At 41.9% G+C, this 22,700-nt stretch overlaps 1 protein-coding gene across 4 annotated transcripts in view; it reads left to right on the top strand.

The window, feature by feature from the left end:
* Positions 1–8,176: 8,176 nt before the first annotated feature.
* The window catches only part of rai14 (retinoic acid induced 14), a 249,450-nt gene continuing 234,926 nt past the window's right edge, over positions 8,177–22,700 (top strand). For 3 of the 4 annotated variants that reach the window (XM_041194221.1, XM_041194229.1, XM_041194203.1), the window contains exons 1-2: positions 8,177–8,320; positions 9,175–9,252. In XM_041194221.1, coding sequence (XP_041050155.1) covers positions 9,217–9,252 — 36 coding nt within the window. In that variant the 5' untranslated portion in view covers positions 8,177–8,320; positions 9,175–9,216. Of the gene's footprint in view, positions 8,321–8,670; positions 8,829–9,174; positions 9,253–22,700 lie in introns of those variants that run through there. The other variant, XM_041194211.1, reaches the window with a different exon arrangement.

The following is a 22,700-nucleotide window of genomic DNA, read 5'->3' as shown; positions in this document are numbered from 1 at the left end:
CAATGCCTCTATTGAACTAGGGGTTTACAAGTGTGGTAAAAACAAAAAACTGTAGATGCTGGAAATCCAAAACAAAAACAGAAACAGAAATACCTGGAAAAACTCAGCAGGTCTGGGATGGTTGAAAGAGATTTGAAGGAACAACCTTATCGGAAGTAAATGGAAAGCCCAAGACATCTCAACTCTTATAGGAATCATTGAAATAGTGCTCAGTCCAAGTGGTTAATCTTCCAATTTCTGATGAGTATCTGACTTGAGTTTTTCTGGGATGTAAGTCAAATGGGTGTGGAAGAAAATTTGAGTTGAGAGATTTGGTTTAGACCATAAGTAACTGTATACATTGTACTTTTAATATTGTTAATGTAACTGATTATTTAAGATAGCTTGTAGTTATTAGTATTCATGTTCTTTGATTTTTTGTAGTAAAATTCTTTTATATTAAACGGTGAACCTTGTGGCTTCATTCTTTTAGTAGATACCTGGGTTTTCAGGTTTCAAAGAAAAAATGTTACTGGTCTCTACTGAGATCATAACACAGTCACCTACGTCTCCACCAGAACCCTACCAAATACCCCAGGTGATGAATATGGTCGTTTTCACCTCGAAAGGCGAATGAGAACTATTAACAATTGGATGTGACAGAACTGCAGAGTTTATATCAAATCCATTGGCTGTGGGATCACTTAGCTTTGGCTATAACATGTTGCTTCGGTTGTTTGGCATGCTCTCCATGCTCATCATTGAACCACAGTTGATCCCTTGGCTTGATGGTAATGGTACAGTAAGATACAGTAGATGGATTATCCGGGCCATGAGGTTACAGATTGTAGTTGAATACAATTCTGCTGCTGATGATGCCCCACAGCACCCCATTGATGCCCAGTTTTGAGCTGCTAGATCTGTTCTGAATCTATCCCTTTGAGCACGGTGTTACTACCATACAACACAGTGGAGAGGAACCTCAGTGTGAAGGCAGGACTTTGTCTCCAAAACAACTATATGGTGTTCATTCCTACCAATACTGCCATGGATGGATGCATCTGCAACAAGTACATTGACAAGGGTGAGGCCAAGCAGGTTTTTTCCTCTTGTTGATTCTCTCACCACCTGCTGTAGGCCAAGTATATCAGATATGTCCTTCAGAACCTGGCCAGCTTGGTCAGTGGTTGTGCTACTGAGCCGATCTTGCTGACGGACACTGAACTACCCCATTCAGACTACATTTTGTGCCCTTGCTACTCTCAGTGTTTCTTCCAAGTGGTGTTCAACACTGATGAGCACTAATTCATCAGCTGAATGGAGGAAGTAGGTGGTAATTAGTAGGAGGTTTGCTCGTTTCCTTGTTGGACCCAGTGCCATAAGACTTCATGGGATCGAAGTTAATGTTAAAGACTCCCAGGGCCACTTCCTCCTGGCTGCATACAACTCTACAGTCGCTTCTGGTTGAGACTGGACATACCCAGGGATGGTGACAGACGATAAAAGCAATGGTGACAGAAGAGTTTGCAACATTGGCTGTAGGTTGAATTAGGTATGACTATGTCATGCTGTTGTTTCACTAGCCTGTAAGAGAGCTCTTCCAATTTTGGCATAAGTTCCTACTTGTTAGTGAGAAGAATTTTGAAGATTTGACTGGATGGGCTATCCTTTTATCGTTTTCAGTGCATAGATCAATGCCAGTTGTTCAAGCTAATTTTATTTTTATTTGCATTTTCTGTAGTACTTTGATGCAGCTGAGTGGCTTGCTAGGAAATTTTGGAGGGCAGTTAAGTATCAACTGGAGTCACATATGGGCCAGAATGGTTAAGGACAGCAGATTTCCTTCCCTGAAGGATATTCGCAACCCAGATGTGTTTTTACAACAATCAACGTACCCACCAGAACCTACCATCATTAGGGACTAGGTTTTTATTCCAGATTTACTAGTAATCGAATTAAAATTTTCCCGGATACCGTGGGTGGGATTGAAATCTTTTCTCCAGAACACTAATCTGTATTCCTCGCCCAGGAACATTGATGCTTTGCTACTGACCCTCTAAGGTAAAGACTGACATCCAAAGTTGAACACAATAATTCAGCTGAGGCCTAAAACATGGGCTATGACAACATTCCAGCAATAGTACTGACGACTTGTGCTCCAGAACCAGAAACACACCTAGCCAAGCTGTTCGAGGCATCTACTCAAAAATGTGGAATATTGCCCAGGTATGTCCTGACCATAAAAAGCAGGACAAGTCCAACCTGGCCAATTACCGCCTCATCAGTCTGCTCTCGATCATCAGCAAAGTGATAGAAAATGTTGTCAACAGTGCTATCAAGCAGCACTTTACTACAGCCTTGGTCCAAATATGGACAAAAGAGCTGGACTCAAGAGATGTGGTGAGAGTGACTGCTCTTAACATCAAGGCAGCATTTGACGAACTGTGGCATCAAGGAGCCCTAGAAAAATTTAAGTCAATTGGAATCAGGGGGAAATCTCTCCACTGGTTTCATGGAACATATAGAGATTAAAGAGGAGGTGGTGCTTGCTGCCTTACAGTGAATAAAGATAGATAAATCCCCCAGGCCTGACATGATATTCCCTTGGACCTTGAGGGAGACTAGTGTAGAAATTGCAGGGGCCCTGGCAGAAATATTTAAAATGTCCTTAGCCACAGTGAGGTGCCGGAGGATTAGAGGGTAGCTCATGTTGTTCCGTTGTTTAAAAAAGGCTCCAAAAGTAAACCAGGTAATTACAGGCCACTGAGACTGACGTCAGTACTAGGTAAATTATTGGAAAGTGTTCTGAGAGATCGGATATAAATTATTTGGACAGCCAAGGGCTGATTAAGGGTAGTCAGCATGGCTTTGTGCATGGTGGGTCATGTTTAACGAACCTTGTAGAGTTTTTCGAGGAGGTTACCAAGAAATTAGATGAAGGAAAGGCTGTGGATGTTGTTTACATGGTCTTTAGTAAGGCCTTTGACAAGGTCCCACATGGGAGGTTAGTTCAGAAGGTTCAGACACTTGGTATCCATGGAGAGGTTGTAAACTGGATTCAAAATTGGCTGTGTGGGAGAAGACATAGAGTGGTAGTGGATGATTGCTTCTCAGACTGGAGGCCTGTGACTAGTGGTGTGCCTTATGGATCTGTGCTGGGACCATTGTTGTTTGTTGTCTATATCAATGATCTTGATGATAATGTGGTAAATTGGATCAGCAAGTTTGCTGATGACACTAAGATTGGAGGCATTGTGGACAGCGAGGAAGGATTTCAAAGCTTGCATCGGGATCTGGACCAACTGGAAAAATGGGTCAGAAAATAGCAGATGGAATTTAATGCAGAAAAGTGTGAGGTGTTGCATTTTGGAAGGTCAAACCAAGGTAGGATATACACAGTAAATGGTAGGGCACTGAGGAGTGCGGAGGAACAAAGGGATCTGGGAGTTCAGATACATAATTCCCTGAAAGTGGCGTCACAGGTAGTCAAGCTTGTAAAGAAAGCTTTTGGCACACTGGCCTTCATAAATCAAAGTATTGAGTTTAGGAGTTGGGATGTTATGGTGAGGTTGTATAAAACATTGGTGAGGCCAACTTTGGAGTATTGTGTGCAGTTCTGGTCGCCTAACTACGGAAGGATATCAGTAAGATTGAAAGAGTGCAGAGAAGATTTACTAGGATGTTGCAGCTCTTCAGAAGTTGAGTTACAGGGAAAGATTAAACAGGTTAGGACTTTATTCCTTGGAGTGTAGAAGAATGAGGGGAGATTTGATATAAGTTTACAAAATTATGAGGGGTATAGACAGAGTAAATGCGAGTAGGCTCTTTCCACTTAGATTAGGAGAGATAAACATGAGAGGACGTGGCTTTAGGGTGAAAGGGGAAAGGTTTAGGGGGAACATTAGGGGGAACTTCTTTACTCAGAGAGTGGTGAGAGTGTGGAATGAGCTGGCATCTGATGTGGTAAATGCGGGCTCACTCTTAAGTTTTAAGAATAAATTGGATAGTTACATGGATGGGAGAGGTCTGGAGGGCTATGGACTAGATGCAGGTCAATGGGACTAGCAGAATAATATTTTGGCACAGACTAGGAGGGCTGAATGGCCTGTTTTTCTGTGCTGTAGTGTTCAATGGTTCTATGGTTGGACTCATTCCTAGCACAAAGGAAAATAGCTATAGTTGTTTGGTAGTACAGAACCAATAGAAGGTATTATGTTGATATTCTTGTAAAGTGTCCTGATGAGTGAAAGATGAAAAGCTTTGACATGTCTCTTTTTTCAGAAACACATGGTTGTAGTTGTTGGAGGTCAATCATCTCAGTCTCAGGACATCACTGCAGGAGTTCCTCAGAGTGCTCTCCTAGGCCCAACCATCTTCAGCTGTTTCATCAATGGCCTTCCCTCCATCATAAGGTCAGAATGGTGATGTTTGCAGGTGGTTGTACAATGTCCAGCACCATTCGTGACACATCAGAAGCAGTCCATGTCCATCTGCAGCAAGACCTGAACAATATTCAGGCTTGGGATGATAAGTTGCATGTAACATTCTTGCCACACAAGTGCCAGACAATGACCCCTTCCAACCAGAGGGAATCTAACCACCTCCACTTGACATTAAATGGCATTACCATCGCTGATCCCCAACTATCAGCATCCTGCGGGTTACCATCAACCAGAAACTGAACTGGGCTAATTATATAAATACTGTGGCTACAAGAGTAGGTTAGAGGCTGGGAATTGTGTGGAGAGCAACTCACCTCCAGCCTCTATAAGGCACAAGTCAGAAATGTGATGGAATACTCTCCACTTGTCTGGATGAGTGCAGCACTGACAACACTAAAGAAGCTCGACATCATTCAGGACAGAACAGCCGTTTGACTGGCACCCCATCCACAAACATTCACTCCCTCCATCATCAACCTAAATGCACTGCAGAAACTCACCAAGGCTCCTTCGACAGCACCTTCCACACTCACAACCTCTACCACCTAGGAAGACAAGGGCTGCAGACACATGGGAACCCCAACACCTGCACGTTTCCTGCCAAGTCACTCATCATCCTGATTTAGAACTATATTGTTGTTCCTTCACCATGGATCAAAATCCTGGAACTCACTTCCACTGTGGGTGCAACACACATGGACTGCAGCAGTTCAAAAAGGCAGTTCACCACCACCTTTTCAAGGGCAATTGGGGATGGATAATAAGTGCTGGCCTAGCCAGCGAAGCCCACATCCTGTTAATGAATTAAAAAAAACTGTAGTTCCGCCAGCTCTGAAACCGCACAGTATTCCTGAATACACTCGGTCTGCAAGTTGATGGAGGCTTCTGAGCATGACCCTAACGAAGGCCTTCCCAATGATGCCAAGGAATGAGATACCCCTATGGTTGTTGCAATCTTCTCTGTTGCGTTTGTTTTGTATAATGTGATTTTTTTTGTTTGTCATGCATATCGTGTGGGAAGGTTCCTACTTTCCAACAGAGAGCAGCTGGTTTATGAGGCCTGTGTTCTTAGCACCCTATTGTATGGCTGTAAAACATGGCTGACTTGCAGCTATCAACAAAATAAGCTCAACAACATTTTTGCTGTTTGCAGCATATTCTGGGCACCTCATGGAAGGACAAAATCATGAATGCGGCAGTCTTCTCAAAGGCAAATTTCCCAAGTCTTTTGGCATTTGTCAAGCAGAGGTGACTTTGCTGGCTCGGGCACATTGGCAGGTTGGAAGGCAGACATATGCCCAAGGATTTTCTGTACGGCAAGGAGCCAGAAGACCTGGAGGATCTATTTTTTTTATTATTATTCAGGAGTGGGACTTCACAGCATTTATTGCCCATCCTTTGAGGAGATGGTGGTGAGCTGCTTTCTTGAACCACTGCAGTCCATGTGGGCTAGGTACATCCACAGTGCCATTACGAAGAGAGTTCCAGGATTTTGATCCAGCAACAGTGAAGGAACGCCGATTAATTTCCAAGTCAGGTTGGTGAGTGACTTGGAGGGGAACTTCCAGTTGGTGGTGTTCCTATGTGTCTGCTGCTCTTGTCCTTCTAGGTGGTCATGGTAGTGTCTTTGAAAGCTGCTTTGGAAGGAGCCTTGGTGGATTTCTGCAGTGCATTTTGTAGATGATACACACTGCTGCTACTGTGCGTCAGTGCTGGAGGGAGTGAATGTTTGGGGATGTGGTGCCAATCAAATATACTGCTTTGTCCTGATAGGTGTCAAGCCTCTTGAGTGTTGTGGGAGCTGCACTCATCCAGGCAAGTGGGGAGTATTCCATCACACTCCTGACTTGTGCCTTGTAGATGATGGACAGGCTTCGGGGATTCAGGAAGTGAGTTACTTGTAGTACAATTCCTAGCCTCTGACCTGCTCTTGTAGCCACAGTATTTTTATGGCTAGTCCAGTTGAGTTTCTGATCAATGGTAATCCCCAGGATGTTGATAGTGGGGGATTAAGTGATGGTAATGCCATCAAACATCAAGGGACAATTGTTGGATTCCGTCTTGTTGGAGATGGTCATTGCCTGTCATTTGCGTGGTGTGAATGTTACTTGCCACTTGGCAGCCCAAGTCTGGGTATTGTCCAGGTCTTGCTGCATTTGGGCATGGACTGCTTCAGTATGTGAGGAGTTGCAAATGGTGCTGAACATTGTGCAATCATCAGCGAACATCCCCACTTCTGACTTTATGATGGAAGGAAGGTCATTGATGAAGCAGCTGAAGATGGTTGCCCAAAGCTCCGCTTCAAGAAAAAAGCAAAAAACTGTGGATGCTGGAAATCCAAAACAAAAACAAAATACCTGGAAAAACTCAGCAGGTCTGTTGAAGAGCCATACAGACTCGAAACGTTAACTGTATTCCTCTCCGCAGATGCTGTCAGACCTGCTGAGTTTTTCCAGGTATTTTTGTTTTTGTTCTCCATTTCAAGAATGCTTGCAACATGGCATGCAAGCTCTAAACATTGATTTTTGCAGCTGACAACAGAGGGAAAAGACAAAATCACCAATGGGCAGAGAGTGCCTCCATGATGATCAGTCCATACAGCCTATCCAAAAAAAGCCTGCTGCAGATGCTCGGCAAAAGTTACCAACACTGAAAAGAACAGCCAATAACGGCACCTGATAACTATTTCATATGTGGCATTTATGGCAGAACCTGCCTCTCAAGTCTTGTCTCTTGACCCATTAGCAAAAGTGCACCATATGTAGCTACTCCTTCCCAATGGATTTGATTTGCTGCATGTCTATCATCTTATGTAAATAGAAGGATGGTGACATGCATCTGACAGTTTCTATTGCATCTCCTCATCCTTACAAAATGCATCACTTCACACTTCTCTGCATTAAATTTAATGTCATTTTCTGCCCATTTCACCTATGACCTGCTATTCTCCTCAGGGTTTCCTGTTAAAATGGTGTGTAACGTAGCTTATGATGGAAAGTTCGAGCAATAGGAATAACTGCCCCGGGCCAGCAGAAGAAAGCAAACCAAAACAATAACAAGCAGCTTCAAACAGGGCACATTATGGCAAACAGCAATCACATTTTTAACGGAGAGCAGAGGGCTGATGGTGCATCTTGTTGTGTAAGTCAACGTACTCACTTATCACTCTCATAAAATCAAAATATTGCGTGCCTGCAGCAGTTGTGCTGTGCATGATTCATCACGCCAGAATTTCAAACGTTGGTGATAAAAGATTGCAAAGTTTCCCACGAAATGATGTTCGATGTTTATTAAGTATACATTTCCCTGATTTGTGTGCAAGATGTTTTGTGCTAAAGCCAGTGCGTGATAATTTGGAGTTGAAGGGTGAACATTGCAGGGCCATGGGGAAAGGCCAGGGAAATGTGACTAATCGGATAGCTCTTTCAAATGGCCTCCTTCTGTGCTGTATCCGTTTGGCTGTGACTAAAGCCGGTTTTCTCACAGACCTAAATACGACCAGTCAGCGGCTTCTTTTGGACTAGAGTCAGGAGACACTCAAATTTCATTGGGAAATGTTCTGGCATTCGTTTCCAAGGGTCTAAGCAGTGCGCCTACAAGCCAATGCAACAAAGCGTGGCCAAGAAAGTCACAAACAATCCCACAAACACAATGGCAACAAAAGCGAGGGAGAGGGGACGGCGGTAGCCAGCCACGCGCGCGCTCTCTCTCTTTCTGTCCCGGGCCCGCGCCCGTCCGCGTTCCTTGAGGGTGACGTGAAGACGCCAGGGACAATGGCACGCGCAGTGTCTCTGCTTTCGGCCGCGAGGCAGCTTCGGGTTTAGTGACTGTATAAGTCAGGCTGTTCCAACTTTACACTGAGACATTCCGCTCTCCTTTAGTCGGCGCGCTGTCATGGGGTGAGTTCACTTTCTCAACAGAATAACGGCTGCAAATAAGACAGAACCGAAACTTTTATTTAATGCAATATTTTGGCTGTATTCCCCCTCCCTCCTCCTCCCTCTTCCCTTTGTCGATTTGCGAATAGAGCAGATGAACGAATGAATGGGGTTATTGTCTGTAGCTGTGAAAGTTTCCCGCATTCGATTCGTTCCCCAGGACTGACACACTGGAGCGGTGGGTGATTGCGAGAGGGGCTGGAAATAGAGGGGGGAGGGAGGAGGGGGTGTTGGATAACGAATGAATGAGAGAAGCCCATACAGAGAGAAAAGCAGGGCTGCCAAGGTGGAGCGAGGCAACTATTGATTTAATTCGGGCGCATTTTCCCAGAAAATGTCAGACGATCAAGCTGCAAAAGTTTCTAGATGGAAGTTTTGAGCAACAAAGATGAAATTGAGCTGTGTGATTCAACGGCTTCGAATAGCCAGTTAGTTAGAGAGCAAGTTATTTTGGCTGTGATTCCTGCAAGTAACTACCTTATCTATTCATCTGCTAACACCTCCTTTCGCTGTTTGTTTGCTAAACTTACACCCTTTTCAAATATTTTTGATTACGTTCATTACAGCAATGTCCCAATTTTTGGCAACTTTTGATTTCACTTAACTTAGCGAATGAGTGCATGAAGAACATCGGTTCTAAAGTTTATTCCGTGTAGTACAGTCACTCCACGAGTATTATTTGGCATTAATGCAAAAAAATAATGTTCACGGGTCATAGGCAACAATAGGAAAGACCGTCCTAAATTTCGCGAATTTTGAAACCATTTTTTCGCTTAAGGTTATAATGGAACAATTTTGTGTTGTGTATTTACTAGGCTTTATTAAAGTTTGGCTTTCGGCAGTGACATTGGGTGAAAATGAAGAGCTTAAAAGCCAAGTTCAGAAAAAGTGATGTAAGTACTTCAGGCCGGCTACAAAACTGTTACTGGTTATCTTATTGTTGCAGACAATAGCTTTGACTTCCACACTGATAAAATAATTGGCAGTGATCAAAAATCTATGCGAACTTGGCTGTGAATCCTCAGATTTTGCAACCCTAAATCTGTGCAAGCCTTTTGATTGCAGAGATGTTGACTGTCAGATTCTTTTTAATATATGAACGAATAGGTTGAAATATTGGACTTCAAAGAGAAAGTAGAAAGAACTGAAGCTAATCATTTGCACAAACTTACTTCTACCCTCTTCCTCACATGCCCGCAGTATCTTGACAACCCTGCCCCATATTGTAACATGGGCAATACTGGTACTGCCACATATGAATTCCCAATGGATGAGGTGGTTTGGCCTGCTTGGATGTACTCTGAGTCCATCGAGTAATTCCCGAATACATCACTGCTCTGTACCAATAGACTAGTCTAATCTCAACCAGCTAGTTACTAGTTGTATTTGCTGGTCTTATTGCCTGCACAGCCTTATGAGAAATTGTATATGTCACATTGCCTTATGGTGTCTAGGCCCCATATTGCTGTTATTGGGGTTATCTTGGTTTCATCACACTTAAAAATCATTTTACTTCCATTTATTTCTTTGAACTGATACTTTTTGCAAATACATGGAAGTTCCATGAAGTTGCAAGAAATACAAAAGAACTGAAGGGGGAACAATACTTCAGGAAAATCTACACCCCTAATGTTTTCTGTTAGTTTTGGTAATGGGCTTCATAGAATAAGGAATATTGCCCAAAAAAAAAGCATTTTAGTTTGTTAAATCTTTTGTCTAAGTTTGATTGCGTTGTTCTATAGTTATGCAACATATCTTACTGAATATCTTACTCCATTGGTGAAGAGCTTTTCTTTGCATGTTGCTGTAAAAGTTGCACCTGCATGGATGATGCCATAAAAAACAAATTAATATAATGACCATAAGATGGAAGAGCAGAAGTAGGCCATTCGGCCCATCAAGTCTGCTCCGCCATTAAATGAGATCATGGCTGATATGATAATCCTCAACTCCACTTTCCTGCCTTTTCCCCCATAACCATTGATTCCCTTATAATTATTTCTGTGCTTTCATGAAGAAATTATGAATGATCCTGATTTGAAGATACTTTATGGTGTTTAACAGTTTTTAAAAAAATCAATATTAATTTATTAGTTTGTATATATCATGTGGCAATTTTGATTTTAATCATTGGCCTCCAACCATTGCTTTGTGCAGTATGATGTAGCAAACTTTTCTCCACAGAATCTGTTTGGCTTATGATGTTTTTAAAATTAAAGTGGGGGACATATCTTGGTCATAAAACCCCAGAGCACTTGCTGACTTTCACACATTAACTTACAAGGATCACAGAATCTAATCTAGTTACACACTATATCCAAAGCTGTGTCGCATTGAGATACAGGTACAGGGTTCATGATTCTGATGACATGTTGCAGTTATTCTGTTTGATGAGCAACCACATAGCCATACTACAATGGTTGTGATCTCTACCTTTTAATTGGCTGCAGTTTCTTGTTAGAATAGGTGTGAATATATTTAATCTACCCTAGAAAACTGGGCAGAAAATTATACATTTGAGGGGGATAAAAAGCTCGGTTTTGCATTTCAAAAATACACCTTTTCACCTCCAGCTCGCTGCAAACATTGTTGGTAGCAGTAGCAGTCATTCACAAAAATGCTGTCTGTTAAATCAAAATGGTTTGAAACCATTCAAAATGTGCTTTCCGCAAGTTTGAATAAACATGGTTTTAAAGCTGGTTACTGCTAATTTCTTCAATGATCTAAACCCTTTGAAAAGTAGAATCTGAATTTTAGGCTGTTAGTGAAATATAATAAACCAAGTTTATACATGTTTGTTATTTATTTGAGGATTCAGAGTATCAGCTGCAAAAGCAAGGATTTTGGGGGCTTGTTATATCTCAATCAACTATGATTCTATAATTTCTAAATATTGACATTTTATTAAAATATTTGAATGAAAATCACTTGTACTATAGTGTATGTGGTTGAATTAGTGCAACCACTGAGACGGAGACTACTAAACATGAAGACAGACTGACAGCAGTACTTGTTTTTGAAAGACAGATATCTCCAGAGGAGAGTGCCCTTCAAGAAACAAAAGGACTGGCTTGGCCAATTTGTAAGCCAAAGAGTCAGTAGTATACATTATTTGCTTTATGTGTAAAGCTTCTCCCCATAACTCTTTATTTTAAAATTCTGATTTGGTTTTATAATGTTTCAGTTTTGCTTGTTTCCTTGGATGTAACCTCAAAAATGAAAATGTGTTTTGTTGTGCACTTTGTTTGATAAGTAGGACCATTTTTCATAATCACTGAACAAGTGCTTGCCTCCAGAGAATGGTTGGAATCTAGCAAATGTTATGATAGCTCAATAGCATGCATGGGAAAAGGGAACTATATGTAATGATGGCACCATTGCTTCATTTTAACGTAAATGCTATTTACAGAAATTGTTATTGTTCAAAAAAATTTAGATTTATATTCATTGTTACAAATTTGATTTGCACATTGTTGGAAATTTCCTATTCAATGTGTAATATGCTTCAAAATCTCTTGAGAGGCTTGCCATATTGTTTTAATTTTTTTTCAAGAAAATCGTCTTTACTTTGGCCAGATACCATGGCACTTGCAGAGCATCTCTATTCTTGAATCTATTAATGCTTTGGAAGACTGGAAAATCTGGAGTGGAGGATGTGAGAATATGCCTGTATGCTTGTGGCATACAGTTCTGGTGTGTTTGACTAATTGCTTGTTTAAAGACCATCAGAACAGTGATATTTCATTGGTATTGTTCTATGTAAGGAATCAATGATTGGCATTTTAAGGATAAGGGTAAGTTCTTTTGCATCTTTCTTTTGTATTAGGTAATTTCAAAGACTTTATTTCCCTTTTTCAAACTGCATCAAGTACGTTTTCTGACCTGGATGACAGCCAGGTGGCCTTCATGCAAGGCACTGCCATTGAAGGTTGGCGAAGTTATCTTTTATTGTTTGTTATCTCTAGACTTAATTATTCCAATGCACCTCTGGCCACCCTTCCATGTTCTATCCTCTGTAAACCTGAGGTAATCCAAAATTCAGACTAAGTTCTGTTCACCCCAAATCCTTGTGCTTATTAAACTACATTGGCATCAATTCTCAAGCTTGTTTTCAAATTCCTCCATGGCCTGGCCTCTCCCTTCCTCTGCAGTCTCCTCCAGCCATGCAACCCTCTGTGCTCCACTAATTCTGGCCTCTTGAGCATCCCTGATTTTAATCGCCTCACCTTTGGTGTCCATGCCATCAGTTGCTAAGGTCTTAAGCTGTAGGATTCCATCCCGAAGCCTCTTTGCCTCTCTTCCCTTTTTAAAAAAAACACTCATTAAAGCTTGATCAGTGAGGTAGGCTTTGGCCGTCTGCTCTAATATCTCTCCATGTGATTCAGTTGCACAGGTTGTTTTATAAAGCCCCTGTGAAGAACCCTGGTATGGTTTATTATATGAAGGCTTTATTACATAAAGTGGTTTCACTCACTGACTTGGCTGAGATAGTATAGCTGCTGTGTAAGGAGCCTACTTGAAGGAGTCCCATGTTTCTAACGTGTTAGTAGAATGAATCTTTTCACCATTCTGTTGCTTGAGTGAAGTTGATCATTAATGTAGCTAATTTGATGATGATGCTGTTTTTCACTCTTCCTTTTCCCTCCTCCTCAATCGATACTTGCAAATCATATAGTAGAGCTCTTATGCTGCTATGTTCTTTTGAATTACATGGACTCCATGAAGCAAGTCTCAAAGGATCAATAAAAGTTCGGAAAGATAAAAAGGCTAAGCACATTATATAACTCCAGAATATCAGCTCAAAGATGAGCAAGGATCTTTACATTCATAATCTCAATGGGATTGATTCATATCATAGCACTAGCAGAAACTTAGTTCTCGCATGGCAGCTCCTCCCTCCTTACAGAAGTATCCTGACACCAGTTCCATTATTGCCAAGTCACAACTTGGCTCCTCTGTTCTCCCTCCCTAAGTAGCTTTCCTTAGGAAACATCCTGACTACTTCCTTCTCTCACTGTCTGTACTATGACTTCTCATCCATTGCAATTTAAAACTATATTTTGACTCCCCTCGTGCCATTTAATCTTGACTTCATTATCTGTCCACTGTTTATACATCTCCCTCCCCTCTCTTAACCCCATTGGTGATCCTTCAGCTGCCTTGTTCTATTCTCTGAACTTCATCCCTAAATTTCTAAGCCCCTCTCCTTCGTTTAAAAAAACTCCTGTTGTTTATGATCGTTCTTGCCCTCAGTCAAACTCTCCTATGTTTTCTTTTCCATTGTATTACAGTAAATACATTATTATTCAAAGTAATTAATTTCTTGAAGTAAAACTGCTGTAAAACCATTCCATTTCTTTTGATAAAAATCCTTTTTATTGAGAAGCCTAGATCAAGGGATAAACCCTGGAATACAGGATTGAACCAATCTTAAAGGTTAAGGTAAAACTTGCATTATTATAGTGCTTTTCATGTCTTTGGGCTGTCCAAGAACACTTAACAAATTTTGAAATGCTATCAGTTGTAATGTAGTAAATGCAGCAGCCAATTTGTACACAACATGGCCACACCAACAGCAATGAGATAAACAACCAGCTAAGTTTTGTTTTTCTTAGTGGTGTTAGTTAAGAGATAAATATCAGTCAGCACACTGGGAGGGAGAGTTCCTCTGCTCATCATTGAATCGTGCCATGGATCTGTTAGGCCCACTGGAGAGGACAGATGGGGTCTTGTTTTAATGCCTTATCTAAAAGATGGCACTTCTGACAGTGTGGCTTGAACCTGTTGCTGTCAGACTGAGGTGAGAATGCCCCCACTGAGCCAAGGCTAAAAAAAATTCAAAGAGATAGGTCAAGGAATAGAGATTAGCTGACAGTTCTAAGAGTGGGGTGCTGAGTGAAGAGAAACATCTTGGAGGTGCGATCTTATTGCAGTTTGTTTTCCAAGAGATTGGTATTCATGAACTAGTGCCTAGCATTTATGCCTCTAATTTTAGCTCCTTGATCATGGTAGACTCTCAAATAGCTAGTCTTCTACTGGAGTTTAGTAGTTTAGAGGGAGCTGGTTCACAGAAGTATGCCTTCTGGAATCGATACTAAAAATACGCAATTTTTGCTAAGTTGTGGCCCTGATCACCTGTGCTATATGATTCAGTTAACAACAACGCAGGTAAAGTAAAAGCTCATTTGTTGTGTGTTGTGACACCCGTACCATTTCAGATGATGAAAAAGGAAATATGAGCATTATCACCTGATTTTTAAAAAAAATTGTGATCGTTTGTTGTTAGTTATGATCATAAGCTACTGGCCAGGGGATAGTACTCTTGCCTCTGGGTCTGAACGTTTTGTTAAAGTCCCACGCCAGAGACTTGAGCACGTTAGCAAGATGACACTCCCATTGCTGTAATAAGGGAGTGCTGCACTGTCAGCAGTGCTGTCCATTGGATGGGATCCTGTCTGATATCTCAAGTGCATTCCCATGGTACCATTTGAAGAAAAGCTGGGGATTTCTCCCTTGGTGTCCTGGCCAAATATTCATCTGTGAAACAGATGATCTGGTTATAACCTTCAAAAGGAAATTGAACACTAGTATAAGAAAAAAAAATGCAGAGATATTTATGTAAATACTTCAATCTGCCTTGTTATTTAATAACTATCCATAAATATGTTAAGACAGCAATATAAAAGCTGAGAGGCTTTCACTAATTGTAATGGCTATTCTCCTTATTCCGTGAAAAATCTGAGAAATTTGCTTTGGAAGTTGCCCTTCGTTCTATTTTCATAATGAAGTACATATGTGGATGAAAGTTAATTTCACCTCACCACTGTTGTACTTGATTCCACCGCTGCCTGACTAATATTAAGTTGTGGATTCATCAGAATTTCTTGCACCTGATCATTAGTAAGACTAATTATATTCTGTTTCTCACCCACCAGAAACTGTGTCTATCTCCTTTTCTGGCTTGTCATTTTCATTTGTTCATGGCATGTGAACATCACTCAAGGCCAGTGTTTATTGCCCATCTCTAATATCCCTCGCTAATGTGCTGATATGATGCCCACCACCTTGAACTGCTGTGGTCAGTGTGGTGAGGATATTCCCACAGTGCTGTTAGCTAGGAAGTTCCAGCATTTTGACCCATCAACGATGAAGGAATGGGAATATAGTTCCTATCAGGTTGGTGTATAACCTGGAGGGGAACAATCAAGTAGTAGTGTTCCCAGGCACCTGCTTTCCTTGTCTAAGTGGTAGAGATCATGGTTTTGGGAGTGTCTGTTGAAGAAGCTGTGGTGAATCACTGCAGTGCACCACTGATGGAGGGAGTGAATTTTTAAAAGTAGTAAATATGGTGTCAATTGAGAGGTCTGTTCAAGCTAAAGCTTGACCCAAGCTTCAAACTGCACATCCTGTCTGTTGCCAGGCCTCAGATATTCTATACCTCTATGCCTATCCCAGCTCCTTGCCCCTGAAGCTCTCATCCATGCCTTTTGTGAGTTATTGACTTTTTTCCAAATGTTCTATTCACTGATCTTCTGAGCTCCACCTTGCATTACTCCAATTTACCCAAAGCTCTGCAGCCTGTGTCCTAACTCTCAAAATCCTCCTTACCTGGTACTCCAATCCTTGCTGACTATTGCTTTCCCATTTCCGAGAATTGTAGTTTCAAAATCACTCCATTGGTTCCTTCAAATCCTCATCTCATTCTACCATTAGAACATAAGAAATAGGATCACTGGCATTAAATATGATCCGTCGACCCTGTGCACTTGTCAATAAGATTGTGACTGTTGCAATGTCCTTTAACCCCACAACTCTGTTTGCACTTTCCACTTATTTCCACCCTGACTCCATACTGCATCTATGATAGATGCTTCAGTCGTAATTTCCCTGTTCTCTAAAACACCTTCCTTTATGTTGCTACAATTGTCTCTACCTGTAAAAGTCTCCTCATAACTATCTCTTCAAGTGCATTTTAGCTCTGTGTTCTGAAATCTAACTGTGAGATCCCTGACAAAAACAGAATTACCTGGAAAAACTCAGCAGGTCTGGCAGCATCGGCGGAGAAGAAAAGAGTTGACGTTTCGAGTCCTCATGACCCTTCGACAGAACTTGAGTTCGAGTCCAGGAAAGAGCTGAAATATAAGCTGGTTTAAGGTGTGTGTGTGGGGGGCGGAGAGATAGAGAGACAGAGAAGTGGAGGGGGGGGTGTGGTTGTAGGGACAAACAAGCAGTGATAGAAGCAGATCATCAAAAGATGTCAACGACAGTAGTACAATAGAACACATAGGTGTTAAGGTTAAAGTTGGTGATATTATCTAAACGAATGTGCTAATTAAGAATGGATGGTAGGGCACTCAAGGTATAGCTCTAGTGGGGGTTTTTTTATAATGGAAATAGGTGGGAAAAGGAAAATCTTTATAATTTATTGGAAAAAAAAAAGGAAGGGGGAAACAGAAAGGGGGTGGGGATGGGGGAGGGAGCTTACGACCTAAAGTTGTTGAATTCAATATTCAGTCCGGAAGGCTGTAAAGTCCCTTGTCAGAAGATGAGGTGTTGTTCCTCCAGTTTGCGTTGGGCTTCACTGGAACAATGCAGCAAGCCAAGGACAGACATGTGGGCAAGAGAGCAGGGTGGAGTGTTAAAATGGCAAGCGACAGGGAGGTTTGGGTCATTCTTGCGGACAGACCGCAGGTGTTCTGCAAAGCGGTCCCTGGATGTTTTGCTCAGTTGCAGGTACAAATTGTTGAATTTGTGAAAGGAGTGTTTTTGGATTTTCAAATTGAAGCTAATACAAAGAAAATTACTTTTTAATTACTGGTTTGATTGAGCTCCATTTATTTTTTGGCAAGTCCTTCAACACTCTTCAATTTATTCAGGTTGGTTGACTCAAGTGAAGTCAGATTGCAAGACTTCATTTGGAAATGATTACAAAATTGCTCTTTCGGTATTTCTACTGGGAACTCTGATTGACTTCTGTTTTCAGCAGTATAACTTTGTTAAATGCTTTTCTAAAATCTAGTTTGCTAAGATGCTGCTCATTGTGAAACGTTCAGTATGAGTTGATGGATGTAGTGCTACGTCAACTTTATTTCTATACCTTTAACAAATGTGAAAAATACTTAATAGCATTATTGTTATCTTTTTCGATTCGTGTGAGATATCCTACTGTTATATGTGGCACTGACCTTTTATAAGAGGCCCTCATGTCCTCTGCAATTCAGGATGTGCCTTTATTTGGCCAAATATCTAGACCAATGATAGCGAAAGCCAAACATTTAATAGAAAGATAAAAGCAAAAAACTGCGGATGCTGGAAATCCAGAACAAAAATAAAAATACCTGGAAAAAGCCCTTCTTGTTTTTCTGAGTTTTCTAGATGCATCACATTTCACTGCTTGATTCTCTTTGCCTTTGCCAGGTGGTATATACTTTTTATCAGACACAAACTCAGGTATGGACCAACAATTCATTTAACAAAGAACATTCAAACGAATGGTGCTTTGTGAAAAGTTATTACAGTAATTTACAAACTTTGTTAATGACCTTACATTTCTAATGGCAGATTCTTGTGGCTTGTTCAGACAATATTAATCTCCTGATCATAGGCTTTAATTAGATGAACAGTTGGCCTTTGGGCCAAATTTAAAAGTAATTGGAACATAATTTTTGGTATTTTCTTACACCTTTTGCATGACTGTTGATATTCAGGAGGATGATGTCAATGAATAGCAAGAGGGTTCAAGTTTTTTTTTGTAAAACAAAGAAAACCATTTTAAATGCATGAAGTAAAATTTTGTAGGAAGAAAGTAAAACTAAAATTATAAAAGTAAGGGTGGAAGGGAGAAAAGAACACTGGGTGACGGAAGTAAAATGCTTAATGTATTTTTATGTTATGTTTTTGTAATTTAAGATTGATAACGCTGCCACTGATATGATGGAGCTTTATTACTGCAACAGTATTTCAGCCGATGCTGAAGGCCCAGGAAAACTGGAATGTTCCTGGACAGACCAACAGTGTAAACTAAAAACCTTGGTCTTATTAAGCATTAAACTTCTAAATATAGATCAGCACATCAGCACAGTAATCGTTTATCATTACAGCTCAGGCAATATTTCTAGTTGTTGATAGTTTTGGAAGAATTTCAAGTATTGATGTTTGAGCTTTGAAGGGTATAAAATGGTCTAATATTCCACTGGCATTTACTCCTTAGCACTGTAAGTCATCAAAAATTCACTTGGATTTTACACCTTGGACAGCTTTTTACCTGTTCTTTGGAGTTGAGTAATGCTGGCAAGGGTACGTTTATTGCCTATTCCTAGTTGCCATGAGAAGGTGGAAGGCCATGAGAAGCAATAACTTTACAACTAAATGATTTTGTTAAGAAAATTTAGAGAGTACAATGGTCAATCAATTGGACCAGACTGAAAAAAGACAGGTTTCTTACCCTGTCGGACATTAATAAACCAGTTAGGCTTTCTGTTATATAGACAAGCAGCTATCGATCAATTTTCTGCTATTAACCCACAATTTACCAGAATTATTTTCACTACTTAGATGTATTTACACTAGAAAATTTATCCTTGATATAAAGCAGTTTTAGCTACATACAGAAGCCAAGTTTGTGCGGTGTAAATCAAGCGTTAAGGCCCAAACTAACTCCAGGAGCAAAGTGGAATGAGCTTGCTCCTCTCGGCCTGTTTCAGCCTGGCATCTGGTCAGATCCTGACTTCAGATTCAAATATTATTCTCAAATTTCAATGTATGAAGTAAAACTTATCATTGCAATATAAATGCACATTTAGTTTTGAATCTCGATTATACTTATCGTTCATGGATATTTGGAGCAGTGTTGATTCCACTTATTTCTTTTGAGAAGAATTATTGTACTGATGTGACATTGTTGACTTCCTCCTGTAAGATTAGTGGAAATTAACTTTTGAAAGTGGCTTTATTGTTGGTGTTCTATGGTGTCTTGCAGCATTACAAGGGAAATCTTTATGTCACTTGGCCAGACCACATCACTGTTATCAATTTACTTAAATGTTAGACAGAAAGTTAAGCCATTGGCAGTTTTTCTTTTTATTTTGAACAAAATGAATATGGTCATATTTTTCTGTTTTAATTGTAGAAAGATTATATTTTATTGGGTAACTCATGCTATTTATTTATCGCACCTATTGATAGATATGGACAAACTTATATACCAGTGTAAAACTTTTTTAAAAAGGTATCAGAAAATGCTGAGTTTATATGAGGAAGAAACCCTCTGTTTCCATTATTTCCATTGGCAAAGAAAAGAAAAACAAAAATCATTGCTGCTAAGCGTGTTCGTATGTTGAAAGTTGTAGAGATCCAAGTAATCAGAGAAGTGGTATAACCTTGTGCTTGTTTGAGTGTTAATCATACTTCATAGTTTACCATATATAGCTTCCTGCTTCAGGTTTATAATCCATATTTATTTCCTTTAATATATATTAATAGGTATTAACAACTATGGTATGGGGCATGCAATGTGACTATATATTGAATGCCTTTGTTCTATAAAGTGTGTTGACATTTTAGGTGGGGAAAGACCTGATGCTGACATAACTGTATATGGTTTCAAATGATTGTAAATGTTGTAATGAAGTATGGAGCTTTGTGGTAATGATACATTTATACTTTTAAAAATGTAGTCAGTTTCCTCTTGAGACCGTCGCTGCTTGCTGCTCTTACTAAGAGGGAGAGAAATGCAGTGTAGACGGGATGTGGCCCAGTCTCTGACCTCGTCCCTTGAGGAATAAAAATGCCCCAAAAGAATGGAAATCAACTTATCACTAAGTCAAAAAGGAAACAGAGATATGTGTGGGGCCTTCGATTTATGGTTATTTATAATGACATTCTTTTCAATGTATTCATAATGTCATTCCATTTGATACTCTGTTAAAAGGGCTTGTGTAATTACGTGTTCTTTTTAGTGCCCGAGGCAATTTACTGGAGGTTGGTTAGAAATTGTCTGACTGCCAAATGTTCATGTCTAGATTTATTTTATTTTTTTTGTTTTCGTTGCCAACTTCAGATTGCAAGTATGCATCAGTATTACCTCGTAACATTGTATGCATTCTTTGGCTGGCTGGTGTTCTTTAGCAGTATTTAAAGTTTTAAATAACTTTGATCAAAAAAGTAACTGATTCTATTTTAGGTATCTTGAAGCTTTTTTCACCAATGAAGGTCATAAATGAACTGGAATTGTTGGGAGGATGTAATATGAAAATAAACTGGGAGATGTTTCTATGGAAAGAACAAACTTGCATTTATGTAGCCTGTCATGTCCTCAGGTTGTCCCAAAGCATTTTATAGTCAATGAACTACCTCTGAAGTGTAGTTAAAAATTTAGCAAAATTAGGCAAGCATAGCTCCAAATCTGAGCACAGTCTGGTTCCACAAGTATTAATAAAATACATGACCTGAATGTGTTTGGTGTCACTGGTTGAGGAGTAAATGGCGGCAAGAATACTGGGAGAGCTCTCTTGTTAATTTTTTCAATTGTACCATGGGGTCTTAAAGTGCGTGTGAGCAGACAGATGTGGGGTCAATTTAATTTTGCACCTTAAAAAAAATATAGCCCTCCCTTAGTACAGCACAGAGGTGTCAAATGTAGATCATGTGCTCCAGTCCTGGTGTGGAGCTTGAACCTAGCATCACTGCATCAGAATAAGATGATAACATCAGTGAGACAAGCAGGCACTGAAAGGATACTGGCTTTTATATTGTGGGAGAGGGGTCCTTTTATGAAAGATGAATCATCCAGAATGGAAAAAACTGAGGCTCATCCTTTTCGTAATAAAACCTTACTCAATCCATTCAATATTTATAAATAAGAACAGAAAATGTTGGAAATATGTAGCTCAGTCAGCATCTTGGCATTTCAGTCACCTTCATCAGAACTTTAATTTGTATTTATTAATTATTTTTAAGGAAATCAGTATATGTACAGAAACATCCTCCAGAACTTGGGAGATGTTGTTAGTTGTGTGGGTTTTTTATGTGCGCATGTTCTGCCTCCCTCTGCCCCTCCCCTCCCTCTGCCCCCATGTCATGCTCTGCCTTACCCTCACGCTCTCTCTCTGCCTCTGCCTCACCCTCGCGCTCTCTCTCTCTCTCTGCCTCGGGCGCGCGCTCTCTCTCTGCCTCGGGCGCGCGCTCTCTCTCTGCCACGTGCGTGCTCTCTCTCTCTGCCACGTGCGTGCTCTCTCTGCCACGTGCGTGCTCTCTCTGCCACGTGCGTGCTCTCTCTGCCACGTGCGCGCTCTCTCTGCCACGTGCGCGCTCTCTCTGCCACATGTGCGCTCTCTCTGCCACGTGCGCGCTCTCTGCCACGTGCACGCTCTCTCTGCCACATGCACGCTCTCTCTTTGCCTCGCGCGCACGCCCCCCGTGCCGCGGGCGCACTAACCCCTCTCTGTGCCGAGTGCGCCCTCTTCCCCCCATGCCGCGTGCGCCCTCTCCCCCCGTGCCGCGCGTGCGCTCTCCTCCACTCTGTGCTGCGCGCGCTCTCCCCCCCTCCGTGCCGCGCGCGCTCTGTCCCCCTCCGTGCCGCCCGTGTGCTCTCTCCCTCCCTCTCTGCCTCCCACGCGCTCTCTCCCTCCCCCTCTGCCTCGCACACTCTCCCTCTCCCCCTCTACCTCGCGCGCTCTCCCTCTCCCTCTCTGCCTTGCGCGCTCTCTCTCTCCCTCTCTGCCTTGCGCTCTCTCTCTCCCTCTCTGCCTCGCGCGCTCTCTCTCTTCCTCTCTGCCTCGCGTGCTCTCTCTGCCTCGCGCGCTCTCTCTCTCCCTCTCTGCCACGCGCGCTCTCTCTCTCCCTCTCTGCCACGCGCGCTCTCTCTCTCCCTCTCTGCCTCGCGCGCTCTCTCTCTCCCTCTCTGCCTCGCGCGCTCTCTCTCTCCCTCTCTGCCTCGCGCGCTCTCTCTCTCCCTCTCTGCCTCGCGCGCTCTCTCTCCCTCTCTGCCTCGCGCGCCCTCCCTCTGCCTCGCGCACCCTCCCTCTGCCTCGCGCGCCCTCCCTCTGCCTCGCGCGCCCTCCCTCTGCCTCGCGCGCCCTCCCTCTGCCTCGCGCGCCCTCCCTCTGCCTCGCGCGCCCTCCCTCTGCCTCGCGTGCACTCCCTCTGCCTCGCGCGCTCTCTCTGCCTCGCACGCTCTCTTTCCCTCTCTGCCTCTCGCGCTCTCTCTCTCTCCCTCTGCCTCACGCGCTCTCTCTCCCTCTGCCTCACGCGCTCTCTCTCTGCTTCGTGTGCTCTCTCTGCCTTTGCCTCGCGCACCGCTCTTTCTCTCCCTGCCCCACCTGCGCTCCCCCTTGCCCCACCT

This window comes from Carcharodon carcharias, chromosome 1 (assembly GCF_017639515.1).
Source record: "Carcharodon carcharias isolate sCarCar2 chromosome 1, sCarCar2.pri, whole genome shotgun sequence".
NCBI classification, from domain to species: Eukaryota; Metazoa; Chordata; class Chondrichthyes; order Lamniformes; family Lamnidae; genus Carcharodon; species Carcharodon carcharias.
Note: the sequence above shows the minus strand (reverse complement) of the source record. Positions and strands in the feature narration are given on the sequence as shown.